This window comes from Drosophila subobscura, chromosome J (assembly GCF_008121235.1).
Source record: "Drosophila subobscura isolate 14011-0131.10 chromosome J, UCBerk_Dsub_1.0, whole genome shotgun sequence".
NCBI lineage: Eukaryota > Metazoa > Arthropoda > Insecta > Diptera > Drosophilidae > Drosophila > Drosophila subobscura.
The window spans coordinates 8,925,839-8,953,417 of NC_048532.1; the positions used below are offsets into that span (position 1 = coordinate 8,925,839).

General features: G+C 46.4%; 1 protein-coding gene across 17 annotated transcripts in view; it reads left to right on the forward strand.

Annotated features, from left to right (window-relative positions):
• LOC117895018 overlaps positions 1-27,579 on the forward strand; it is a 95,672-nt gene that overhangs the window by 62,875 nt on the left and 5,218 nt on the right. For 7 of the 17 annotated variants that reach the window (XM_034802371.1, XM_034802374.1, XM_034802376.1 and 4 more), the window contains 15 exons: positions 2,993-3,220; positions 4,480-4,666; positions 8,613-8,727; positions 10,435-10,586; positions 14,278-14,468; positions 17,642-17,812; positions 18,695-18,889; positions 18,951-19,059; positions 20,821-21,000; positions 21,077-21,214; positions 21,286-21,443; positions 21,508-21,891; positions 21,954-22,173; positions 22,276-22,558; positions 22,696-26,175. In XM_034802371.1, coding sequence (XP_034658262.1) covers positions 2,993-3,220; positions 4,480-4,666; positions 8,613-8,727; positions 10,435-10,586; positions 14,278-14,468; positions 17,642-17,812; positions 18,695-18,889; positions 18,951-19,059; positions 20,821-21,000; positions 21,077-21,214; positions 21,286-21,443; positions 21,508-21,891; positions 21,954-22,173; positions 22,276-22,558; positions 22,696-24,697 — 4,713 coding nt within the window. In that variant the 3' untranslated portion in view covers positions 24,698-26,175. Of the gene's footprint in view, positions 1-2,992; positions 3,221-4,479; positions 4,667-8,612; positions 8,728-10,434; positions 10,587-14,277; positions 14,469-17,641; positions 17,813-18,694; positions 18,890-18,950; positions 19,060-20,820; positions 21,001-21,076; positions 21,215-21,285; positions 21,444-21,507; positions 21,892-21,953; positions 22,174-22,275; positions 22,559-22,695; positions 26,176-27,579 lie in introns of those variants that run through there. The other 10 variants (XM_034802383.1, XM_034802386.1, XM_034802384.1 and 7 more) reach the window with 5 other exon arrangements.

The window sequence follows — 27,579 nt, forward strand, 5'->3', positions numbered from 1 at the left end:
CCTGTACATAATCGTATGTATGTAATGTGTCTGTCCACTTGTATCTGCTCATCTGTGTGTGTTTATGGGGGCATTAATGTGGGCCTCAATATACATGTTGCGTGGTCGGTCTGCCATCAAGCGGTGACGGCACTGGGGGCGTATGCGTAATAAAATTATTTCAATTTTAAACGCATTTATGGCGCTACCGACGACTGTGTTGTATCTGTATCTGTGTGGGTTTGTGTGTTTACAGCTCCCTCACGCCAGCTCGCCAGCTCGTGCATTTGCCTTTGTGTATCTGTGTGTTTGAGTAATTGAATTTTTATTTAAGGCAACGGAAATGGCATTAAAAGCTAAATTGAGCGCTAATGCTTCGAATGGCGGATGGTGAATGGCCACCAAAAATGCATGGGTGTGTGTGTGTGTGTGTTTGTTTATCATCTGCCACAGAGAATGGACCTGGACGGAGAGAGCTCCATCGTCCATTAGAACTTGTTGTTTTTGTATATTTTTTGGCTTTTATAATTTGCATTTAATGGCCATCAAAAATTACAGAAGAAAGAAAACGAAATGAAATTTATGGAAGAAGAGAAAAAACTTGGCCAAAGAAAAATATTTGCATATTTTTAAGTAAATATTTCCATCTAGCACTCCACAGCCAGCCACCCTAATGACCTCATCATCAAATTTAAATCAAGAAAAAAAAATCTACTTCAAATGCTGCGATTAAATTTCCCAACAAATAACTCAAAGCAAAGCAGAGCAGATTTTTCATCCTTGGGGGACTTACTTGATAGACTTCAATTAGTAGAACTAATTTGGGCACATATCGTACATTTATGTATATTGTGTGTTCATAATGAAATTCATTTCATAAATTCAATTTATTTCGATTATTGACAAAATAATCTTGTGCACAGCTCGGATTTCATGGGAGAAGGCTCCATGGCTCCGACTGACTGACTGACTGCCACCCACACACACTTCATTCCCAATTAAATTTTCCGACGCTGCACAATTGCCTTTCCTCCCCGGCCAAAAAAAAGGATGAAAAATACTACTTGCATGGCATCCCATACATGCCACATACATATAACCATACAGATATATTCATGTAAAAACAAATAAAATGAAATAACATAAATGAGAGGAGCGACAGAGCGGGCCACACACGCACACGATACGATGCTGGCTGTTGCCATTCGCTTACCATTCGTTTCTGGCTGCAAATTTCGTTGTAAATGCGCTGAAAATTCAATGAATTTGAAAAATGTGCATTTGATTTGGTTCATTCTACCCCCTCCACACTCTACGCTACTCTGCTCTCCCTCTATCTATCTGGTTCTGCCCGTGACTGCATTTCATTTTTGCCATTTTACGGAACATGTCAACTGCAATGCAGCACAAAGTGCAGTGCAGTCTGCAGCCCAATTCAAAAATTGAAAATAAAATTAAAGCATCCCCAAAGCAAATTATCATCGGCAGTTATACTGCGGACTGGTACGAGTGTGTCCAGAACCCAATAAACATTTCAAAAAATGTATAAAAAAAACTATTATAAAACACTGCAACTAAAATTGAATCAAGTGACCAGCCATGGAATTCATGGCGGCAAGTGCACTCCATCGTCCCGCATTCCCAGCAGTAAATCAAAACTTAATCAGACACCAAAAAAAGGGTCGAGTGTCCGAGGGGGAATCTAAAATAGAAAGGGTGACAATAGGAAAATATTAATACATCCTCCATTAGAATACAAACATTAATTTGATGACAGTATAGATCAGAAATAGATCATCATGCGCTCCTTTTTGGCATATATTTCGTTAGAATTATTCCATTTCTTACAAGAAACTCCATCATTCATGTTCCCATGCCCAAAACCAATAACATTTTTAGCTTCTCCTTGATCCATTGGCTTAAGGTTCGGAGGATTTTGCATATCAAAAAAAGTCGTTCATTCTCATGCAACAGCATCTGCAGAAGCTGTCAGCATTCCACATACGGAGATGCCTTTTACTTTACATTCAATGAATATAAAGTTGATGTATTTTTGGTGCTGGCATAATGATCCCCGTAATCGATATGCAAAATTGTTATGCAATGGCTTGTCCTTTTTCACGGTGTGGCTGCCAGTGCCTCACGATAGTCCTTATTTGTCTCGGAGCTATGGATGTGTATGTGGCAACTGCCAAACTAATTCGATTGTCTCCTGCGCGTGTGTGTGTGTGTGCGAGTGTATTACCTGGTCCAAAAACCAGCTGCAACTCCAGACCGGTGCGGAGCGGAATGGAGGAGCAGAGCCAGCATTGCCAATGGCGGCAGCCAATACAAATGCAATTTCCAGCAGCCGACAACTGGCAGCTGGGCCACCTGATTCGTTTACAGATGCAGTCGAAGCCTCAGTGCCAGAATGGGGACAGGAGATGGAGATGGAGATGGGAGCAGGAGCTGCCAGCCCCATCATAGAGTTAACATTGGACGAGGATGAGGATGACGAGGACGATGACTATGACGTTGTGGAAACTGTTAAGCATTTTAACTGAGTTTTCTTCGAAATTGTATGAGTGCAGGGCAGGGCAGGGCCAGACCGTGGTCCGCGGCTCCAGCTACAGCTACTGCTACAGCTTCTGCTTCCACTGATGTAATGCTGCTGCTGGCGACATTTTTCATTACGTTTGAGGGGTGGCATGCAACATCGTCAGCGAACGACGAACGTCAGCGTCAACTGCGGGTGAAAATGTGTGCTTGCTATTTTTCAATTTTCACTTCCGTGTGGATATATATATTTGTATCTGTGTGTGTGGTGTGTGTGTATATATAAAATGTCTGTGCCTGACTGCTTAATGACATTGTACGTGTGTCCTCCACGGCTACGTCTACGTCTACGTCTACATTCTGCATCTGTATCTGTAGCCGTACTTCTGTATTTGTATTCGTATCTGCGGCTGTGTCCGTGTCCGTGTGTGTGTTCACTCCTGTTTATCCAATCGAATTTTTTGCCTTTTTCCAGATGAATTCACGTGACGAACCGGAAAAAACTTTCAAAGTTGCAATGCCCGACAATGCTTACTCGACAGTTTATCTACGTGATGCGATGTCTGTTGAGGAATTCCTCGCCAGCGCGTGCGCCCGTCGCAACCTCAATCCCATGGAGCACTTTGTGCGCGTCAAGAAGCGACGTGACATGGAGGATCACAATTACTTTGTGCCGCATCGCAACGATCTGATTGAAAATTATGTAAGTACACATATAATCAAAGCCCGAATGCCACAAATCCCAGAAATGCCACTAATGCCAGACATGTAGAAGGTAGTTGAAGGTGGAATTCTCCTTCGGCTTCCGCTCCTTCTCCACATTCTCCCCCCCTGCATAACGAACACATTGCCAGCATTCCGTGTGCATCCATTGGGGGGTCCTTTTGCTGTCTGTGGGGTGCCAGCTGCGGCACAAACTTCAAGTTCAATTCAACTTATTGAATTACGATGGAAAATTGCATCGTGTAGGGGAAAGGGAATGTAATGGCAATGTGTGCAGCATTTAATCCAAGATTGATGTTCAATTTAAAGCAACTAGACTCAAGCTAAGTGCCAAAGAGACGCCATAAATCCACAAAATATGAAGATTATAGCGAGTGGAGAGATTATTTATGTCTTTCTAGTGCACTCTACCAAAGAATTGCGAAAAATTATGCCTTATTTTTCCTCAAAGTGTGCAGCAAAATTCTAAAAAATCATTTCTCATAATAAACAGCTTGAAAATCTTCACATCGCAACTCGAAGCCAATTAGCTTGCTGTCAAATTGTAATAAGAAAGCAATGCTTGAAGATCTGTTCAAGGGGCATCTATAATCATTAAACACCCATTAAGTACTTCAGCTAAAAAATAAGTGTGACTGCACTTTGTCTTTGCAATAAAATACCAAATATTTTCAGTGCGTACCCCCCCCAGCCGGTACTCTACGATGCTGAAAGCATAATGCCATAAATTATAAACTTTCCCGTTGGCATTTTCCCCTCCACTTGGCACCCGATTAGTCGTCCGCTAGGTGAGACTTTAGCCAGCTGCCAAGTCAGCCGTTGGCTGTGGAAACTTTCCACTCACTCTCTCTCCCTGTTTCTCTCCATTGAACTTGCATCTCCATCTGAACTTCGACCTCAACAACAAGCCAGTAAATACCATTGGTACATGGCAACTGGCGATGGGCGATTGGCGATGGGCGATTGGCAATTGGCAAATGGCGAAAATGTGCAACTGGCAAAAATGAAAAAGTTTGTTTCTCCCTCGTTGCGTTGGTGGCAGTTCAATAAATTTTTGACAACAACTTGAACCGAACTCGCAGCAACTCCACTCCATCAATGGAGTGTCCTCGCTCTCCTCCTTCCCATCCTTCATGCAGCATCCAACATCCTGCATCCTGATTGCTTGCATAACTCGGCTAATTTGGTACTCAACTTTGGTCTCTCGTTCTCATTTTCCATCTGCCATCTCTTTTGCAGCTACATAATCATGAGTTCGTCGAGGTCTGCATGAAAATTTTATACCAGGTGGAGCTGCAGCGCACTACCCTCGAGCAGATGTGGGGCTTCTCCGTGGAGGCGGAATTGATTGAGAATGCGGAGCGGCAGGACGAGCTCTGCTGCTATGTGAGTCGCGTGGAGGACAAGAGTGTGGCCATGCACAATGGTGAGTACGAAATAGTTTCAAAATTATGCCCTAAAACGACGAAAATATTGGACAAACCGGAACAGACGATTTAAAACGAGATAAAACAAGTCATAACGATATGAATCAAATAGAAATGAGACAAAGTAAAGGCACAACGAGACGAAACGAAACGAAACGAAACAAGATGGGAATTTAGTTTATGGATGCGATCTGTCCGCATTCAGTTGATGAAATCGTGCATTTAATTTATGCCATTGAGGTGACGCAACGAGCGAAGGAAATGAAATTCATTCTTTGTCTTGCTCTATGACAACTCTCCACTCTATCCCGCTCCCTAACTTCTTTTCTCTCTGGAGACTCCACTCACCTGGTCGCCCAAAGCGAAACAATGTGGCCCAATGTTGCCAAGAAAATTATAAAGTGCCCTGCTACTCCCACTGCTGTCCTGTCCGCCTGCTCGTCTGCCTGCTCTTTTCTGTAGTTGTATGCTTCTTTTATATTTAAATGCTTTTCACTTTTATGTCAAAAAAGGAAGAAAAAACGAGAGAAAGAAAGAAAGCCAGAGAAGAGGAGGAGCCAGAGCGAGCAGGAAGAGGCGAAACTTGAGCAAACTCACTTTGGTCTACAACAGTGCCCGAGTCGAGTCGAGTCGAGTCGAGTCAAGTGGAGTTTGAGCCAGGCTGTAGGAGGATACCTGCTTACCTGGATACCTGGGAGATGGTGATAAAGGGGGAGTAGTAGGTCGGATTGTATAGAGCCTGGCTGGCAGCTCCTCGGGGCGTGCAATGCGAAAAGTCAACTGTCAGCGCTTGTTTGCCAGGCGGCAAAAGTGGGAGGGTGAGCAGGGAAAAGAAAGGACACGCTGACGATGATGGTGATGAGCAGCGCACTCGAAATGTTTGCCAGGTGTGGGCAGGGATACTAGTACTTTGGCTGCAGCCAGCACCAAAGCCGAAAGCCATTGCGGCGACGGTGGGTCCTTAAAGGGTTTTGCACAGAGACAGAGCGAGAGAGAGAGCGGAGCAGCGAGCGACATCTTAGCCGGCTCCTGTTCCTGCTTCAGGTGCAGCTGCAGCTGCAGCTTCAGGTTCCTTCTCCTGCTGTTGTTTTTCTATCACTTAAAATCAACTTAAGTTGGCATTTGCATTCGCCGGCACGGGGCGAAGGACGGACGACGAGGACATGGAGTCAAGTGGATGTAGTCGAAATGCCACTAGAACAGCGCCTTAAATTATGGAACTGACATCCTTGCTGCCTCTGTGGGACAGGTAGGAAAACTGCAATGCTGCACTTGGCAAAGTGATGAAGCGAAAGAACATTTCTCGCTCCTCCTTGCAGCATCAGCGGCAATGCCAGTGGCAGCAACAGCAACAGCAGCAGCAGAAAACTCATTAAGCACGTTGAGTGCAAGTGCGAGAGTGGCGCTCATTTGGTTGGTTTTGAAGGCGACAACGAATCAAAAATCCATGAAACAATGCACGCGAAATTCGCTGCAAGAAACAGGGGGAAAAAACACAACAACCGCCGGAGTGGCAAAAAAAAAATCAAATATTTATGAAAGGTAAATACCGTCAGTCGGTGCAGACTTGTGCTAATGAGTTTTCCGATAGAGCAAATGTTGCATTAGCTGTGGGTGTGAAAAGGGAGCGACGGGGGCAGTACCTAAAACAATTGCATAATTAAATGGCGTGGAATTCCACCTCCACCCTAGAATAATTCCTCCCCAAGTGGAAACTTTGCATTCGGAATACCTTTAGAAGGTTCCAACTCCGATTTCAAAGCATCAAATATAGAGCTTTGTGTCACTTGCATGATTAGTTACCAATAAGACATGTAGAACATGCTTTAAGTGAAGCTTTAAGCCAGCTCCAACTCTCTCTATCTGCCTCTGGGTGTTTCCCTCTCTCTTTCCCTATCCGCACTCATTGTAGTGGCGTGTGTATGCATAAATTAAGGACTCAGGACTCGCATTTACATTTGCAAAACGCAATAGGAAACTTTCTCTATCCTCTCCCTCTCTTCCGCACTCCGGAGATAGAGATGATTGAGGAGAAGGGAGAGAGCGAAGAAAGGGGGAGCCGAGAGCGGTGGCTGAGTACAATTGAATTTAATGGCTATTAGCATGTCGAAAGACGCAGCTCTTAAGCAGCAACCGCAGAACAAAGCCCGAAGCTTGGGCCAACCAGACAACATTTACGAGGAGTAAATTGCACAAAAGTTGCTGGCCCCGAAGCTAGAGCAAAACAAAAACAAATCCTGACCGCAGCATTCAAATGCAAATGTGGTACAGAAGCGGAAAATTCTGGCCACTTTTCCCCAGCTAATTGTGGAATGGTAACGAACTGAAGACAGACACAGAAAGGCGTTGGCTTTGATGAGAAGGCGAATTCCGCACTCCAAACAGAAGCAGCAGCCTTAAAGCCCTGTAAGATTTGGCTTCCAACTGCAACTGGCTTTGAGTCTTGGGGTTCTTAGGGTTCTTGGGGCAGTATGTGCACAAAAGTTGAGCCGCTCGAGTGGCGCAACTTTGGCGTTGCAACAAGCGTGGCAAAGCATTTGGCAAACACGGAATAACAATTTGCTCAAGCTTCTTTGGAGTCTTGTAGCCAGCGAACCGCAAAAAGGGAGCGAACGTGTTGACAACCCATGCATATGCCACACCATGCCACAAGGGAGACCGAAGGGAACAGGGAAGGGAACGCAGCGCAAAGGATAAGCCACCGCAATATAAATAAAATTTGTCTATTGCCAGAGCCAGAAATAATCCCCCAGCCATACCCAATGCCAATCCCCGAGATACAAGTAAAAGTACAAGGGAAAAATATAAAAATATACATATATGGATAAAGGTATATATATATGCATTTTATATGGTAAATCGCATGTGTCATGCGATGGCAGCATTAAGATGTAAAATTCCGTTTAAATTGTAACAAATGCAGAAGCACAGAGACGTCGCAAAGGAGAAGACATATGTATGTAGATGGTAGATGGTAGATGGCAGTAGATGTCGTAGGTGAGCCAGCCAGAGGTAACGCATAAAATACTGCCACGGGGCATGCCACACCACGCCACACACACACACACACACACACACACACATACGATTTATCTGTCTATCGAACTTTGCCTTAAGAAAATGTTGTCGCTGGTACTGGGTGCTGCACCAACAATGATAAGCGACACAAGCAATGTAGCAACTGCAACTTGAATGCATGTCGTCAACAGGAAGAAGACGGCACTCTGCTGCTGCTGATGGGGCAGGTGGGGCAGGCGTAGGAGGAAAGTGAGACAGGTCGAAGCCAGGCGGAGAATAACCAACATCCATGGGTAAAATAAATGTTGTAGAAAACTCACACATGTGAGACACGAGTCCTGCAGACAAAGTAGAAAATGCTAACGAACGCAGAGCACAAGAAAGAAAGAGAGAGAGTCAAGAGTGTGTGTGTGTGTGGGTGAGAAAGAGAGAGATGACGAAGGGATAACGTGGCGTATGAACAATGCAAAAAACCACAATGCTCTTGTTGTTATTGTTTTATAGAAAGAAGTAGCAGCAGCAGCAGCAGCAGCTGAAGACATTCCGCTTATCGTTTGTTATATAAAAGATGTCAGTGGTCCGCATACAGCAGCAGCAGCTGTAGCTGTAGTTTCAGCTGCAGCAGCCACACAATTGTCAGACATTGATTCCCGTTGCCTCCCGAAGCCCCACCTTGATTGCAGTAGCATTAGGAGCTGTCCCCCTTGCTATCATACAGCTCCCCCGCAGGTTTTCCATTGTCTAAGCGTATCCTCAACCACACAGAACATAGAACAGAACACAGAGACAAAAACGAACAATACCTGGAACAGAATCGCTGCCTGCTCGCAAGCAACATCTACTCGTACACGTATTGTAGCTGTAGCTACATACATATATGTACATATCTATGTGCAGCATCCACTAATGCTGTCTATCCAATTGCAGGCATTATCAAAGGAGACGAAATAATGGTCATCAATGGGGCAATTGTATCCGATCTAGATATGATGTACTTGGAGAGCGTCCTGCAGGAGGAACAATCGCTCAGCATGATGATGCGGTAAGTTATGTCAGAGTCCTTGTTTATGCTCTGTTTAACATCTGTTTCGTTGGCTGCTTCGTTCGACCTGAATGGAGACACGAGGATATCCATGAAATACAATATATTGTAGGCTGCTATCTAGGGGCTATCTACTGGAGGGAGGCATCCGACTTCCATTGTTTCAATTTCAGTTATATGGATTAATTAACTATTTTAGTCGTTTGTCCTCTGGCCTCCTGCTCTGGCTGTCAATTAGCGCTCGGCATTCGCCTGATGATCAGACAGCGACTGGCCTGTCTGATGGGTGTGGGCCGTGACAGAGTGTAATGCTATATCCCGGCCATTGTTCCCCATTGTGTTTTTGTATGCACTCTGCTGTGGCCTTTTTGATGGCCAATCAAGCCTGGGCTGTTCTCTGGGGAGAACGGGAACTGGAACGAACGCCTCTGCTGATTTCATTTCAATTATATTTATGCAAAATATAAAAAGAGTACGACCCATGCGGATTAACCCTGTACTAATAACCATTTCAAAATTAAAAAGTATCCCATAGACTCGGTACTGATGCTGATGTTAATTAAAACATATCCTTTACATGCAATCAGGCTGCCATCTATGTGTGTCCGTATGCATGTATCTTTTCCACTGGTCACAGAGGACCACTCAAACCGCTCTGCCACAGACCACATCAAGTTTTTCGGGAGAGGAAAAGCCAGCCCTGGGGGCAAAAGCCACCCAAAATGTCAACAATCGACAAGCTTTGCCAATTTTTGATGATGTTACAGCCAAAGAAGTTCCCATTTCGACCCTCCTCTACCCCGTCTCGACACAACACAAAAAATTGAAACTAAACCAAAAGCAAAAATTGTTTCGTCACAATTGAACAAAAAAAAATCCAAAGTTCAGAAAAAAAACGGAGAGAAAATTGTTGAGGAAGAGCAAAAGAGTAAAGAGTAGAAAAAAAAGGAGGAGCAACGATGTTTAAACCCAAAAAATGTTCCATGTACATTCTCGAACCATTTTTGGTTTTATAGTTTTTCAGCAAAGTCAACAACAAGTTCAAGCCGCAGCTGGAAAGCTGTGGAAACGAGGCAAATGGGGTTGAGGAAAACCCAAACACGTTGCCAGGCCACGTTCGTTCTCTCTGGTTCGTGAGGCACTTTGTTCCGTTTCGTTGACCAGCACGGGTCTCCTCGTTCATCGTTCATCGTTCCTCGTTCCCACAACGTCCTGCCTCGCCTCCATATACTACAGCTCTCTTGCCAGTCATCACCTTTTGGCCCCAGCCGAACGGCATTTTGATAGCCTAATTAGCTTCTCTTTATGGAAAACGAAAACAGAAAGCTTTTGTGCTAAGCGTTTGTGGAACCAAACGCTGCTCCCCCCAGCTCCTCCGGCTCCCAGTCTCCAGCTTCAGCTTCAGCTCCACCTTCTCTCCCATTTTCCATTCAAATTATGCACGTTGCGAGCATTTTCCGCATCTTTTGCTAATTTCGCGCACTGACACAGAAAAAGGTCACGTCGGCGACCAATCCCCAAGCCCCAAGCTCACCAATCCCCTAAACCAAAAACCGTCGCTACGGAGTCCGAATTCAGGTGTTTCTATACGTTTCGGTTGTTTGATTTCGAGGGTTAACAAACGGAAATTATGCAAATACACAAAATCAAAATAAAAGTCCCTTCCTTACTGTTCTTTCTTCTTTTTTCCCCTGCCTCCCCCTTTAGGTCTTCCCGCACAGAGCCACCAGATCTAGTGGGGATCATGCGTGTGACGGATGATATGATTGATTCGCTGGTGTGTCCACCGCCGCCGACAGATCCGCCCGTGATGAGCGAGGAGATGATAACTGGACTGATTGTTCCGGCGCCCGGTTGGAGTAAGTACAGAAACATACAGAAAAGAGAGCATTAAGCCCACATACCCATATGGGGTTACAGTGTGGGGATATTTTGGCCATTTTAAAACATTTAAACGGAAACCAAAACGTTGGGAAAAAAGCGAAGTATAAACAACAGCAACCGCAACGCAACATTCATCAGCTCGGTTGGCTACAACAAAAGCAGACTAATCACGGCTATGGTTACGGTTCCGTGTCCGTGTCTGGGGTCGCGGTGTGCCATGAGCCTTGACGTAAGGTGCATGCTTCACCTCTCTCTCTCTCCCTCTCTCATTTTGCCTCTTTCACTGCTTATATGTGTGTGTGTGTGTGTGTGTGAGTTTGTGCAACGGAAACGAAAAAGCGCATTTCCGGGCGCGCATGCGAATTTGTAAAGTTCATTAAAGTAATTTATATTTTTTTGCGTTTAATGCTGCCTCTAGACAACAGGCAAACGGGAGAGAGAGAGACTGAGAGAGAGCGATGGAGAGGGAATGAGTGCTGGAGTGTGAAAGAGAGGGCTGGGCGCATAAGAGTGAGAGAGATGTAGAGGCAGTAGTACCAACAACAATTACATCAATAAGTAAACCGGTTGAGAGACAGAGACAGAGAAAGTGAACGGGTTGCCGAGGAGGGGTTGCAGGGTTTGTTGTAGGAAGTGGGTGGCATGTCGTTTCGCAACAACAAAACTACATAATTACAGGATTACAAACTGCAGCCACACACACACAAACACACACACAACGATACACACACCCACTGCACTCAAAAAGCCGAAGTGGCTAAGAACACAAAACAATTAAAAACCCAACAGACGCAGCAGCGGTAGCGGTAGCGAAACTACAACAAAATTCCACAAGAATAATAGAATAGAAGTGACTGATACCCTAGCTGATTTAGGGGATACCCTTTGAACTATATAAATAACGATTTTTATCAGATTTATAATGAGACAACAGAGTTTATGTGTTTTTGAGTTAATCCTTTCACTGCCTTAAAGTTCAGGTACAAAATGAAAGGGTGTGCCAAACAACTACAAAAAAAACAGAAATAACGAGAAAAACCACAACAACGAGTACGAGACCAACAACAACGACCACAACAGCAACGAGTACGAGACCAAAAACAACAGCAACAACAGCAGGAAGAACACTCGTGTGTGTTGCACACAGAATGAAACTTTTGTTGTTGCGGCAAACAATTAAAAAGCACAGAACGAAACACTAAAAAAAAAGAATTAAAATAAAACAAAATAATGCAACAACACAACAAAAATCGTAGCAGAAATTAAATGACTCTCTGTACGTACAAATATGCACAGATATATGTATGTACATATGTATGTACATATAGATATCCGCAGAATCACATATAATATATACGAGTATGTGTGCGTATTAATATTTATTCCTTCGTTTTTTTTTTTGACACACATATGGGAAGAGCTGGTAACGAGATGAGGAGTGGGAGGAGCAATAACAGAGAACAGACACAGCTTAAAGGGGAACATAAAAAGGAACAATCAAAGTGTGTGGGGCAGTGGGGTTTTTGGGCAGTGAACTGATTACAGAGAGCCTTTTTCCTCTCCCAGTACTTAAATTTTCCACCGAAATTGTTGATTGATTCCACCACTGGCACTCGTGCAATCAGAATCATGGCCCCAAAAAGGAGCGCTGCAAGGCTATTAAATAATCCGCAATTATAGGCAGAGAGCTTTGCTTCTTCAATGAAATTCAATACGATTTTCTGTTTTAATTTACCAACCAAATAATTGTAGATTCATTTATTTCTATCAAAGGCAGATTTTCCCTCCACCCAATTATACAATTTTCAAGCTTACTTTTGAAACTAAAACTATATCATGCACCAAATGAATGCAGTGAAAATAAGTGAATGTAATTCAATAACCAAAACAAAAGGAATTATAAACATAAATGTCTAAATTCTTATGAGATTTTTCAGCCTGCAGCAATGAATGTAATTTAAATATCAACATAGCTAAATCTGCCTCTTGTACTCTGTTCCACCTCTCTGTTTCAATCAAAAGTAAGAAACTCCTTTAGCCATTAACAATATTAAATACGCAAAAACATGAACATTTTTGGCTAAGCAAACCAGCAACTGCCCTTAAAAATAGAGTCAAATATCACACAAAAGTTGGTAACCATTCAAGGGATCATTAACCCCAAAAGAAACTATGCAGCAGAGGACTTCTTGCCAAGTTGTTCATGTAGTATCCTTCACTTCATGGGTCGGGGGTTAAAGAGTTCCCAAACTTGAGGTCTTCTCAAGCGTATCTCCTGCCATAAACAAGCTGCGGTCCTAGTCGTAGTCCTCGTACTTTATTTAAAGCCACTAAAACTGAAAAAGTTATTTGCCATCGACAAATTCAGCTTGGCACGTCTAGAAGTTATTAGCTGTAGCTCAAGGAACAGTAAACGGAACAGGAACAGGGAGCAGGGAGCAGGACGAGGATTACGACCAAGACAACGACCAGGGCCCGGACTACGTGCAATTTGGCAAAAGGAGACCAGACCGCAAACTGAAATTTATAAGACGGCAATTTCCAATACTCGTATCCTGGACGAACACGTGTGTGGTGTGGTGTCAAATTGTGTAAGGAAAGTGTTCATAAAATTTGTTTCTACCGAAAATTTGCATGCACGGAAGGCAAAGACAAGACAAGACACCAAGACCAGGACCAGGACCAGGACGTGGACGTGGACGTGGACGGAGACACCCAGGCGGTTGTTCAAGGACATGGCTTTTAAATGCTTCCTGGGTGCTGGGAAAAACTACTTCCAACTACATGGAGACAAACACAAATATACTCACTAGTAGCTATATATAGGAAATATATATGTATGTAGATATAGGACCTGGCCACATACGAGTACCATTGTGTATGGGCCATAAATTTTTTTCGGTTAAAAGCGTCTCTTGGTTCCCCTTAGTTCCCCCGCTCGTGCTCTCTCTCTTTCTCTATGTGAGTGTGGACGTTGTGGCAAACACATTGCAGCAATAATCATTACGGCTTGTTGTTGTTGTTGTTGTTGTTTCTGCTGCTGTTGCTGTGGTTGTTGCTTCTGGCTGTTTTTTGTCGTTATTACTTTTGGCTTTGAGCCGGTCCCATGGTAAGGGAATGGCAGTGGGTAGAGAGACGGAAGCAGGACGCGTGCCATTTTTGCCAGTATTAAAATTCCTTCGTGCGCTTTTTACTGCACAAACATGGAATTTAAAATTAACAAGCAAGAACTAACCGAACGGAAATCAAGTAAAAAAACACAGGCCACCTACTAAAAATGCATATTTATATTCATATTAATTGTATTAACCCGAGCGTGTTCCACACATTTACTCAATGCGAGGCAAACACGATCAAAATAAAAGAACATCTCCCTAACCAAGGCAAAATAAACATACCCTCTACTGGGTATACATATAAAAATGTTTACATATCTATTTATGTTTGTTTGTACATTTTAATCGATACCAAAGCCAAGACCAGTGGCTGGCAGTGGCCGGAGAGTGGGGACATACAACTAATTATGGGCTGCGGAAACTAATAATAACAAAATGAAAATGATAAAAATAGTAATAGCAAAAATAATAATAGCAATGATAATGATAAAGATAATAATACTTAATACTTAATCGCCGCATTTTGTTATCTTTGGCTTTTGTTTCGCAGATGGCAATGGCAAGGATCTGTATTCGCCGGAGGCGGAGAGCTCGCCGGCGCCCTCCTTCGTGGACCCACAAATGGTGGCCGCCCAAATGGCGTCGGGTGGCGGTGTTGTCGTTGGCGGACTGGGCGTGGCCAAGCCCACGTCGCGTACGAGCAGCTTTGAGATTGAGAATCTGCTGAAGACCGCAGAGCAAGTAAGTAGGGGGAGTCGGAAAAGGGGGAAAGCAAAAGGAGCCCAAAAGAAAAGAAATATGGATAAAGGAAAAACGCAAACACAATTCTCTCGATGCCATGACCCCAGCACCCACCCTACTTAGTAACCCTGCCCTGCACCACTTTTGGCACCACCCCCCTGTACACCCCGGTACCCCTCATAGTCCCCCCACCTCCCCGAGTCGTAGTTGCAGCAGTATCCCACAGGAACTTGCCACTTGGAAGGCAAATCAAATTGCTTTGAACTCGCAAAGCGGAAACGGAAACTATTAAAACGAGCGCCAAACATGACGAAGGCGAAGGGATACACGGAGGCTTACCAAAGGGTTTGGGTTTGGGTTTAAGCTTGAGGATGGGAAAGTGGTGAATGGAAGATGCTCTGCTCCTCCTTCTGTGTACGCCTCCACTCCCCAATGAGCACTTGTGATTGAAATGTGCACAAATTGAAATTTGCACAAAAAGATAGAGAGCGAGATGTACTCTGCGTGCTGCGTACACGAAGAGTGAAGACAGTGAGAAGAACGGACGGCGGGGGGCTGCCAGAGATACCAAAGATACCAGAGTTGGCCCCAAGGCGAGCCACAGAGAGAAAAGAACGAGGCGTGTGTTGTGTTTGTGTGTCGTCTCGACACATCTCAAGATGTCATGGCAAATTTGGCCTATTGGGTCGGTCGCCCACCGCCGTCGCAGCAGCAGCAGCAGCAGCAGTCAAGAGGCTCAAGCCCTGGACGAAAAATAAACGTCACAAATAGAAATGTGCCTGGCATAAAAATATCAAGGATATCCACTATATAGTATATATACAACTGAACAGCACAACAACGAATGTGTCTGCGCTTTGCCCAGTGGGTCGGAGGCTAGACAAGAGGAGTGGGGATGGGTACAGGGATGGGGGACTTAGGGGACAGTGACGGCAGATAGAACAACAAGCAAAGATGCCACAGAATGCACTTTGTTTTCTGGATATGCTTTCCCCAAGTGTGCTCGAAACTGGCAGAAACCCACTTCATTTAATGATACTTGAACACTGTGACACACAAACACACTGAGCGGAGAGGGAACGACGAGAGGGAGGGGGCAGTGGGTGGCGTGTTATATAAGGAATCCTTTTAATTCAAGTTGACATTTCACACAGAGAAGAGCAAAAAGGGGAAAAGAGTGAGAGGGGAGGGGAGAAGCGCAGGCAGAGGCCTAGACTGAAATTCAAGACATTTTCAAATTTTTCATCTTTGGGCCAGCAGCAGCAGCAGCAGCAGCTGCAACTGCCACAGATGTTGGCACGGCCACACCAGTGGTGTGTGTCCTACCACCTGAGTCCATAAGCTTCCACCTGGAGGCCAGGCCGTAGAACAGCCTTCCACTCCCCCGTCTACCCCCTTGACGGTGTCGTCGTCGTCGTCTGTGTTGGCTTTTGGGTCGGCGTCGCTTATGCAAATCAGCATCGCAGCGCAAAAATGCAGAACAATAAAACAGTTAAAAGTAGACAAGAACAAGCTGCAGCAGAGAGAGAGAGAGAGGGAGAGCAGGATAAGGTGGTGGAGAGGAGGCAAACACAGTGACAGAGAGAAGTAATAATACACAAAGTGCAACTGCATAAAAGTGAAATGTCTCCACAATGCGAGGCCAAACAATGACAACTGCAATTCCCAAGCAAAAGAAAAAGAGAAAGATACGAATGGCAGAAGGAAGGAAGAAAGAGAGAGAGAGAGAGAGAGAGAGAGAGACGGAGACAGAGAGATTACCGTACTATCCTAGTGATGGCAGCGTGACAAACGGATTTCGCACGCTGTCACGGCTGCTGCCTGGCAAGATAAACTGCATTGGGGGATAAGGCCATAAATAGTTGAATGGATGCCATTTGCCCCGAGTAATCCAAGTAATTTTCAACAATTCTTAGACACTTTATATCTCCTCCCCTCTTCTCTACTCTCTCTGTCACACTCACTGTCAGTGTCCTGTGTGTCTCCAATTGTTGACTCAAGTTCAAGACCTTTTTTCGGTTAGAATTCTGTTTGTTTAGGCATTTACAATGCAAATTCATTTTGCTGCCACTCTGCTGCGTGCCACTGCCACTGTTGCTCAGTCAATTTATCAGGAATGCTCCATTTAACACTTTTTCTGTGTGTGTGTGTGCCACAAGTAGGGGCACAAGAAGAAGAGCTAAGCAAATATGAGAAAAAGTCAAGAGATACAGATAGAACGAAAGACGAAAAGATCGAGAGGAATGACTTAAGTAGAAGACTGGCCTGGCTGCTCTGAAGGAAGAAGGATGCTGTTGCCAGCTCTACCACAGCTCCTACATCTTCTACATCTCCTGGATCAACATCTTTATTCACAAGCAGGAAGGGGTGATGGCAGTCGGAGGAGCCTCCCATGAGAGATGTTCGCTGTGCATGTGCCACACCCACTGTATGTCAACCGTCAAGCGTCAACTGTCAGTGCCAAATGTGCTTGTAACCGCAACAGCAGAGAGCAGAGCAGGCGGAGCAAGCAAATGGTGGAACACACCAAGGGGAGAGTGAGTGAGAGAGTGGCCACAAAACACTTTAGCCGCAACACACACCAAAGGCTGCACGAACAGAAAGCGCTTGGTGGTGGGGGTGGGGATGGATAGGGCGCACCGCTGCAGCACAGAAGAGAACAGAACAGAGGAGAACACAGACAACTTGGACAAGGACGTGACAGTCATTTAGAACCGCAGATGTCTCAGAGTTAGAGTCTCCTTGAAAGTGGCACCCTCTACACAGAATGAGCCACTACCGCCCCGCCCTGCCCTGCCCTGCCCTGCCCTGATAGCTGCTCCTCCTGCTGGTATTACTCGTACTAGTATAAACTATCGCCTGTCTATCTGTATCTTCTGTCATTTTGCTAACTTCATTTTCTGTTTATTGCCATTTATTTGGTGTCTCCTTTTTCATGCGCTCGCATCTCTTTTTTGTTTCTTTTATTCCGTGTCCTTTTCCGTGTGTGTTTCTTTGTGTCTGTGTGGGTTTGCTCCTTTTCGTTTCACGACAACAAACAACCAACAACAACAACAAAAACTCTCTCCTCATCATGCAACAATCAAACACTACAACAAACACCACACAACACAACAACAACAACTCTAACAACAACAACAACATGAACCTGACAACATGAACCCCATGTTAAGGTTACCGGATTTTGTCGTTCACCCCAGGAAACACGCAAATCGAGCCCCACAGGCTCTGTCACCTCATCGGTGTCGACAACGGCATTGACCCCATCACGGCAGCTAACCGATGCGGAGAAGCTACGCAAAGTCGTCATGGAACTGGTGGACACGGAGCGCACCTATGTGAAGGTAAGTCAGCCTACCCACCCATTAACACTCGCCAACAGTCCACCCCCTGGAATCAACCAAATCCTGGCCATCGACCACACAGTCGGTGGTAGTCGCAGTCACAGTCACAGTCGTCGGGTATTCATTAGTTGAGTCTGAAGTCTGAAGGCCAAAAGGCGGATGGGATAGAAGGGGAACAAAAGTCCGCTTGCAATTAAAAATGCAAATTTTAATCCTTTAACTGTGTCCCGGACTTTGTTTCCCCTGATTCGAAGGCTCCACGCCACGCCACGCCCACCAACTGTTTGCTTTAAGCCACCGTCGAAGCCAGGGTCCTGGGCCCAGGAAGCATACAAATAATTATTATAATTTAGAAATTATGTAAAGCGCCGCTGCGGCAACGGCAACGGCGATGGCGATGGCTTCGGGTCTTATCTGCGGAGCATAGACTGCTCCATAGCCAACCTCGTGGCCCACTGGCTGTGGCTGCCTCCTCCTCCTCCGCACTCGCTGCCTGCCCGGAAGTATTGTTCCAAATGAAAGCGCGCGCCTGTGGCGATGCTACAGTATGAGTATTTCTGCCCAGCCCAGCCCAGTCTCTTTTTCTGTTTTTTGTTTCATGTTTTTGCCAGTTTGCAAAAACTAAAAAGTTTTATCCGCCAAACCGAGCAGAACCGCTGGCCAACTCCGATGGGAATTGTTGTGGCCTGCAGGAGTCGGACGCAGACACAGACTCAGACTCAGACTCCAACTCCAAAAGGATCCACTCCGCAGACAGTGGTCGCTGATTTTTTAATTTAATTTATGCATTTTTGTTTGTCCCTCCAAAAGTATTTGCCCCGTCCCGTAATTTGTAATTTATTGAACGCGAAGAGTAATCCACAATCACAATCTTGAATACAGCACTTGAACAATCTGCTGGAGCACTATCTGGAGCCGATGAAGCGGGAGACATTCCTCTCGAATGCCGAGATCAATGCGCTGTTTGGCAACATACACGAGATCGTCACATTCCAGCGACAGTTTCTACAGAATCTCGAGGAGTCGCTGGATCTAGAGCCGGAGTTTAATAAGTTCGAGCACTGCGGACAGTTCAGGGTGAGTGCTCACAATAATATCCTATTTGGTATACTATATCTATGAGTATTTCCCTCTGCAGAATGTGCTCTTTGCGATTGGTTCGGCCTTTCTGTACTATGTGAATCACTTTAAGCTGTATTCATCGTTCTGTGCAAGTCACAGCAAGGCGCAGAAGGTCCTGCATCCGAGTGAGTATTTCCCCAGACAAATCAAATGCGCATTCCATTTACATATATCAGGGAATATCTCAAAAGGAATGCCCAGATGGGGGTGCAAATTAACATTCTCCACTGTCTTATGCTGTCGAAACGCACTGTAGCTGTAACTCCCACCTATTGCAATCAGCGTCAAGAGTCAAAGTCTATTTGAGTTGAAGTTGAGGCAAGAAACTTTTGCAAGTTAAACAACAGAGCCCCAGAACCCAACCGAACCCGGCTGTGCGGCAACAATTGGCAAACTATTCGCTTCAATTGTGTGGCATGCCACGGCCACGACGAGGCGTTCACTTTAAAATGATTTGCAAGTTAAATGAATAATTACAACCGCAAATGGCAACCAACAAAACTGTAACGGGAAAGAGAGGAACAGGGCATAAGGCGGGGGCCGCCATTGTGGCAGATTGAGGGGTGGCAGCATATTCATATTCATGCCAAGGCAGGAGACAGTGGCAGTGGCAGCGGCAACTGTCAAGTATCTTTTGTTAATTAAACTTGTAGAATTATGACACGCTTACAAATGGAGACCCAAAACTATGCCACAGGAGCAGGCAGAGGCAGGGGCAGAGACTTCCAGTGTGTGCGTGTTGTGTGTGGCAGGAGAAAGAAACAGAGGGTGACGGGAATATAGAGAAAGGGAGAGAAAGAAAGTGGCCTAATGCTGCAGTGAGGCGGATAAAAGGCACTGCTGGCGCTGAGAGAAAGAGCGGCTGGGATGGGGGACTGGCTGCAACATGTCATAATTAAATTAGACTTAGTCCAAGCTTAAAAACACCCAAGCAAACAGAGGAGGAACCACCCCCACACACACTTTTACCTGTGGCAACCACATCCTTCTGGCAGCTCCTTCTCCCCTCCACACTCCACACTCCACACACACACACTCGAAACTATCCTGGCAACATTGATTGAGGCAAATGGGATCCATGGTATCCGTGTGCGTGGATTGGCATTGGCTGCCTGGGAAGAGCTAATCAAAAGCGTTGGAGGTAAAAATGTATGCACAATATTTGCAATCAATGAGCTAAGCTCCAGAGCTTCAGTGCGTTGTCAAGGTAACCCAAAAGGGGGGGAAGGCAGCGCCATCATCCACTTAACAGCGTGGGAGCAGGAGGGGGGCAGCAGTAGTGGCAGGGAGAACGTGGCACAACGTTCACTGCGCCTGGCTGTTGCATGAAATTTTATGCAAAAAGTTGAAAGGATAATTAATTATAGCAAGAAGTGCACTTAAGTGCCTTCGTTACGTGCAGCAGGAGAAGGGGCAGCAGGAACAGGAGCGGGAGACTTGTCAGACTGGCAGAAGGACAAGCAGCCAGCGACAGGCGCTATTAGACGTAAATCTGCTCCCGCTCCTGTTCCCGCTCCTGCTACAGACAGGCTTTGACTTTGCCTTTGCCTTTATCAAAAGCTGCTCGGCTGACAATAAGAACAAGTTAATGACATTTTCTTGTCGACGTTGTGACGTTGCCAATGCCATGCCATCCCATGCCGTGCCATTCCGTGCCGTGCCTTGCCGTTATCCCTGTAACTGCATATCCTTGTGCCCGCCTCGGTACGCCCTCTCTCTCATCGTCCTTAATGGGCCAACGTCGCAATTAATTACACCGACTCGAACGAACGTCCATTGAAATCGAATCATTTGGCAAATGTCTCAATTTACATTTCCATTTTGCCCCTCTACACTGACATTTTCCATCTGCCATCTACATCTGCAACTGCCACTGCCACACCCAGATGAAGGCAATCATGCCCTGCAGGAGTTCCTGGCGGCACGCAATCCCAAGCAGCAGCACAGCAGCACCCTGGAGTCGTATCTGATCAAGCCCATTCAGCGCATTCTCAAGTATCCGCTGCTGCTCCAGCAGATGCGCAATCTAACCGATACCCGGGCTGACGAGCACGTACATCTGTGTGGTAGGTCCTTTTACATACTTCCATGTACAACAGAAAAAGTCTTTACATCTTAATCTCTCTTTGCTCCATTTTGTAGAGGCCCTTAAGGGCATGGAGAAGGTTGCCGAGCACATCAATGAGATGCAGCGCATCCACGAGGAATACGGCGCCATATTTGATCACTTGTTCAGGCAGCATCAAAAGTCCTGCAAGCAGCCCATTGATTTGAGTCCAGGTGAGATCTACAAACAACAGAACATCAACTGAACATTGCCTGATGCATATTTTATTTGTTTGTTCTTACAGGCGACCTGCTGTATTATGGCGGTGTCGAGTGGCTCAATATCTCCGATTTTCTGGGCAAGATTAAGAAGGGACTTGAGTTGCATGCCATGTGCTTTGTGTTCAAGTCGGCGGTTGTGTTCCTCTGTAAGGAGCGCTTGCGACAAAAGAAGAAATTGATGGTAAGAAAAGAAGGAGGGAAAACCCCTTAAGAAGAATCCTAAACTACATCTCTCTTTCCCTTAGGGCGTCTCGAGCAAGAATGCCACCAATGAGGTGGAGATTATACGCTACCAAGTGCTCATACCCGTCACCGAGGTACAGGTGCGTGCCAGCTCGGCCAAGGACATGGACTCGCACTTCCTGTGGGAGCTCATCCATCTGCGTTCGCAGCTGCAGCGACGCTCCGAGAAGGTCTACGTGCTGTCCAACAGCACCGCGGACTTCCGGAACGCGTTCCTCAAGACCATACGCCAGATCATACGCGAGAGCGTGCGGAACATGTCAATTCCCATGAAGAACTTTGGCGGCAGCTCTGGCTCCGTTTCAGGCCACTCCTCGCAGGGGATGAGCGGGCACGGACACGGCTATGCCGGCAACTCCCAGACCCTGGAACGACCCAAGCAGCAGGTAAACCCCAGAGGGTTGCAGTCTTCTGGATGGATCTTCTAATATCCGACTATTTCCCGCAGATAACCATCGTTCATGGCTCTCACACGCTGGGAAAACCAAAGAAGAAATCTGGCTCGCAGCGGCACTCGGCGGGCAACATCGACTATGACAATCTGTCGGGCAGCCAGGAGGCAGACGATCTGCCGCCGAGCGTACACTTTGGCCCTGGCCACAGCCACGGCCAGCCGATGCAGCCGAGTGGCTTCCGCAGCCGCAGCAAGACGGTGGGCGATGTGACAGGTAAGTGACTGACTTCCTCCCAGCCGCTTTCTAACTCGCTCGCTAACAAATGCCACAACGCTCCATCCATCGCTTCATCACACACACATTCATGCCATAAAGAAATCGCTTACTCCTCCATAGAACCCCAGCAACAGCAGCAGCAGCAACAGCAACAACAGCAGCAGCAGCAGCAGCAGACTCATCAGCATCCACATCCCCACCCACATCCACATCCAAGGGAGCCACCACCGCCGCCAATCAGGCAGCCGCACTTGCATCACCACAGCAGCGACATTGAGCGAATTGATCCGGGTACAAAGTCAGAGGGGGAGGAGGACTCACAGCAGGGCACAATCAGGCCCAAGGCCACGCTGGGCCGCACGCCCAATCACCTGACGCTGAGGTAAGTGCGAGGCTCCGGTAAATCCCGTAGATCCAAGAGCCAAACGCTCCTCGACTATTGCTCGACCCTTACGCCTTACGCTCTCTGCATTTCTCCATTTCTCGCCCCGAATCCGCATCCGCATCTGAATCCTGTAGCACCACATCGACACTCTCGGTGGGCAGCACTGGGAGCCAGGCGCGCCTGATACAATCATCGCATCCGCCGGCCAGCTACCAGCCGGTGCTGATGAAGGACCTAGGTAAGCCCAGCGACGAGTCGGAGACGGACTCGAGATCCGAGTCCGAGGCGCATGCCGCCCAGGTGGCGGCCTCCTTTAATATAAGTCTAGGCAGTAGTGGTAGCTTATTCGCCAGTTCCGACCCCAATCAGCCACAGACCCAGACCCAGACCCAGAATCAGATACAGATACAGAACCAGACCCTGCACTTGTCCCCGCGTCAGTCGCCCCGTCAATCGCCCCGACAGTCGCCCAAGCAGGAGATCGAGGTGATCGAGATATTTGAGAGCGAGGCGGAGCGTTTGGCCGCCTCGCAGCAGGTGGCGGTAGTCCATCAGCACCATGCAGTGGGCCAGGCCAGGGAGTCCTTGCATAAGCAACGACGTGACCGAGACCGTGACCGAGAACCGACCGAGACAGACGCCACAGCTCGCTTCATGGACAAGCACCTGAGTGACCTGGAGCAGGAGAATCTGGCGGATGGCACCTGTGACATTATGGCCTACATGGCCGGTCTGCGCGAGAAGGCCTTCGATCCGCAGGATCTGGGCGAAGAGGCGGCCGATCAGCAGCAGAACGACTCCAGTCTGTCGCCAGAGCCACAGACCATCGTGGAGAACACCCAGCAGACGGTGATCGTGGATATTGAGTCGCCGTCGCGGCCTGCCACAGAGTCGGACAGCACCGGCACCACAACAGGACCATCGGAGCGTTCCGGTGATGAGACCGAGGAAGAGGCCACCACCAGTTCCGGTCTGGCCTCCCACATCGTGGTGATTGACAAGAAGGTGGACAAGATATTCAAGGCCAAGTCCCCGGAGCGACCCGTCTCCTCGAAGCCGAAGAGCGGCAAGCGGCAGAGCATCTACATATCGCCGGACCGATGCAAGTCCCAGGGCAGCTCCCCGGTGCGCATCATCAAGATCAAGTCTCCGCGCACGAGTCTCAGCGATCAGGGCAAGCGGCTGAGTGTCTGCTCGTCGCGAGACAACTCTCAAGATCGCATTTCGGGCGGCCGACGCACTCCCAGTCCCCGCCGATCCTCGGAGGGTGGTGGCATTCTGAAGCACACCAGTCCGGCTCCGGGCATACTGAAGCCCCCCTCCAGTCCGGCCAAGTCGAAGAGTCCCGATCGCAGCTGCCTGAAGAAGGGCGGACCATCGCATGTGTGCAGCGTGGAAACGCTCTCGCCGCACATCTCGCCACGCAGCAGCCTGGATCATCTCTCCCCGGACAGGGGCAGCACCTGTCTCCGGCACTCGCCTCGCAGCAGCTTCGACAGCCACGGCGGATCCGATCACAATCTGGATGTGCCCTACGGCGTTCGCAAGCGCAGCATGTCCGCCCACGGCAGCTTCGAGACGGGCACCAAACCGCGCCCCCAGGAGACATATCAGTACTATCCGGTCTACGACAACCAGACCTGCAGCGATCACTATGTGGCCGCAGCGCCCAGTGGTCGGTATGCCAGTGGTGGCAATGGAACTAGTGGAACCAGTGGCGGACGCAGTCGCCTGAGCAAATCTCTGGAGCGCTCCACATCGCGGGACAGCACCACGACAAGCAGCTCTTATGGCCAGCGGGCGTATGGAGTCTCTCCGGATCGAAATTACGTGGTCTACAGCTCGGGACCGCTGCGATCCCAGTCGGCGGAGAACACGTTCTCACAGCCCATCTACGATCCAGTGCCCAGGCAGCCAATGCCGGTGCACCAGCCGCCGAACCAACACCAGCACCAGCACCAGCCGCAGCAGTATGTCAGCTATGTGCCCGAGATTGGTGGCTATGGACCACCCTCTGGATATACAGGAGGCTGCACCCACGATCCGCAGCAGCAGGCGGGTGGCTACCAGCTGAGCTCCTCGGCGCCCGAGTACACCACATGCATTGACTGTCTGTACCAGAAGAGACCCTCCTAGCATAAGTCCCGCGTGCGGCAAAGTCGCACGCGGAAGAAAACGCCCCGAGGCATGGTGGTGGTCAGTGCGCAGCCCACGGCCACGGGAGGGATAGGATTCGTGCCAGAGATGGGTGGCGGCGATTCCGGAGGATGTGTCGACTGTCACGACTACTTCGAGATACACGTCTAAGCGCAGAACTGGCACTGGGCTGTCACGGAGAGAGGACTGAGGAGGGAACGTATCTACGTAGACTAGAAGAGTTATTTGAATCCACTCAGAATGCAACCAAAGATAACAGCAACAACAACCCGAATGCCTCAACAAACTAATTTTAACCGAACTCAGCTCAGATATACGTAAACGCAATGCAAAAAGCAACACCTAACATAACCTAAACATAACAAACAAATAACCAAAATACTCGTACTCGAACTTCAAACACAAGGGATTGAAATCAAAGACCTAACAGTATACAGTATACAGTATACAGTATACAGTATATACAATCTACAAATACCCCGGGAAGAGAGCATAACCATAAACCACAATCGTATAGAAAACTCAAAACAGTTTCACTCGTTACTCGCTACTCGTACTCGTTGTGTAAGTGTTTAGCATGTAAGTCACCCTAGATCCGCGCGTAGTTTTTGGCTCTTTAGAGTACCGTAGTTCATACCGAAAACCAAAACTAATCAGAAACCCAAGGAGAATGGAGGCTGGAGGATGATGCAGGTGAGGTGGTTGCATAATGTGTGTGCCACCACCATTTCTAGTTAATTGTTTAAGCTGCAGTAGCCGAGCATTTCACCATGATTTACACAGAAAATGTGCGGATGTTCCGTCATGTGGCACACGAAGAAGGGGTGCCATGAAGAACATATTACGTACATATACGCCGCGTTGCACACACAATACTCAAGTGCCGTAATTACGTAGGAAAACAACAACTGAACAAAGCTAAACAAAACAAAAAACGCAAAAGAGCAGAGAAAATAAAACTAAAACTAAAGTTGAAATTCATACTCGCACTCAAGTAAACTACCAAGAGACATGCATCCCCAACTTACTGGCAAACTGAAACTCAACTCAAGTTGATACATACATAGATGGGGGGGACAAAATTACAAGAAGCACAAGAGAAAGAAAACTATATGCACTAGCACACACACATACCAAACAGGGGTAAAAAAAACAGAAGAAAGTTGAAGGGAAGTCGCCAACCAACCAACTATTAGTAGAGCCGCGAGAGAGAGAGCTGAAAGAACATGGGAAAACTATGTCACTGGCAACGTTTCCGCAGATGATGTCTGCAGCAGTCAGGAGTGGTGTCTGCGAATGAAATCAACAAATTTTAATTACCCATCAAGCGAAATGAAGGAAAACTGCAACTGAGCTGGCCCAATGCGGGATTTTGGCCAACATTCTATAGGGTTAACAGAATAAATACCTAACAAAACGTATACCTAAAGTGGGGAATATTTACACGGAAAACAAAAGATAAAATTAGTTAGACAAATTTTCGAGTGTGTGTGAGAATAATGTTGTGACAAATAATTTGCATATATGCATATGGTTTTTTGTATGATTTTATAGGTTTTTTATAGAGTATATAAAACAAATATACATGCATATACAAATCGAAATCAAATCACAATTTCCTACTCGTACAACCTCGTATTCGCGCGCGCGTACTCGTATGTTTTCGGCATTTCCATTTTAACATTTCACTAAATCAGAAAATACAATAAGCAGAATACCAGGCAATCGGTGGTGTGTATTCAAAGAATGATAATCGTAAGTCGTACCTCAATGTTCAGTATTATATGTATTTGTATATCTACATATATGTATGTATACAAAAGGTAGCCACAGAAAATATCCATTCATCCTATATACCATATACTATAGGTATTTGTATATCCGAAACTCTCCTTTCCGCCCATCTCCTGGGGCCAGGGCAAAGGAATATCCTTTCTTTATTGGCCCGCCCCAAAACTCCCAAACAAACACTCGACTAGCAAAATGATTAAGATCAAATTTCAGGTTGTTGTAACACAAGAATTCAAAGGGAAATCAAATAACTAAACTAATCAAAGTCATAGTCAAAATAGTTTTAAGCTTCAAGAAACGTTTACAGTTTACAGTTTACACTGGGCTTCACAGCAGCAAAATCAAAAGGGAAAACCGTTTTCAAAAATCAAAAATTATACATAAATAATATGGCAATATATACTATATATACAGAAATACATACATACATACATACTATATACACAGCAGCATATACGGCATATAAAATGGAAATGCTCCGAAAAACGAGTATAAAAATATACACAAATAAATGCAACTAAATAGAAATAAGTGCAGACCGCAGAATGGAAGAACATTTAAGTGTAAAACCGAAACACAGTAAAAGCTAAAACAAATATCAAATGTAATCGGTAAACGGTAATCCATGTGTGCACACAAACACACACACAGAGGCAGACAGTCGAACGGACAGTGAAATGTTCGTGTTCAAACATCCACTAAATCCACTAAACAAATAATCAAAAAATAAACAACAAATGAGCGAGCGAGCGAGCGAGCTGCAACTTGAAAATCAAATGAATAAAAACGAACACTAAACCTAAAACCAATAACCAATACAAATATAACTAACAATAATGGGAAAACTCGCAGCTAAACTAAACTCGAACTAACGCAATTGAAATGCAATTAAACGAAATGACATATGGGAAATACACAACATACATAAATACATATAACATAAATACTTATATATGAATACAAATACGAATCTTATACGCACAAACCCGTACCAGCACTCCCTGACGGACAGAGAGACAGAAATCTAATCGAGTTCATGCAGCGATTACCTGGCCTATCCCCCCTCATAA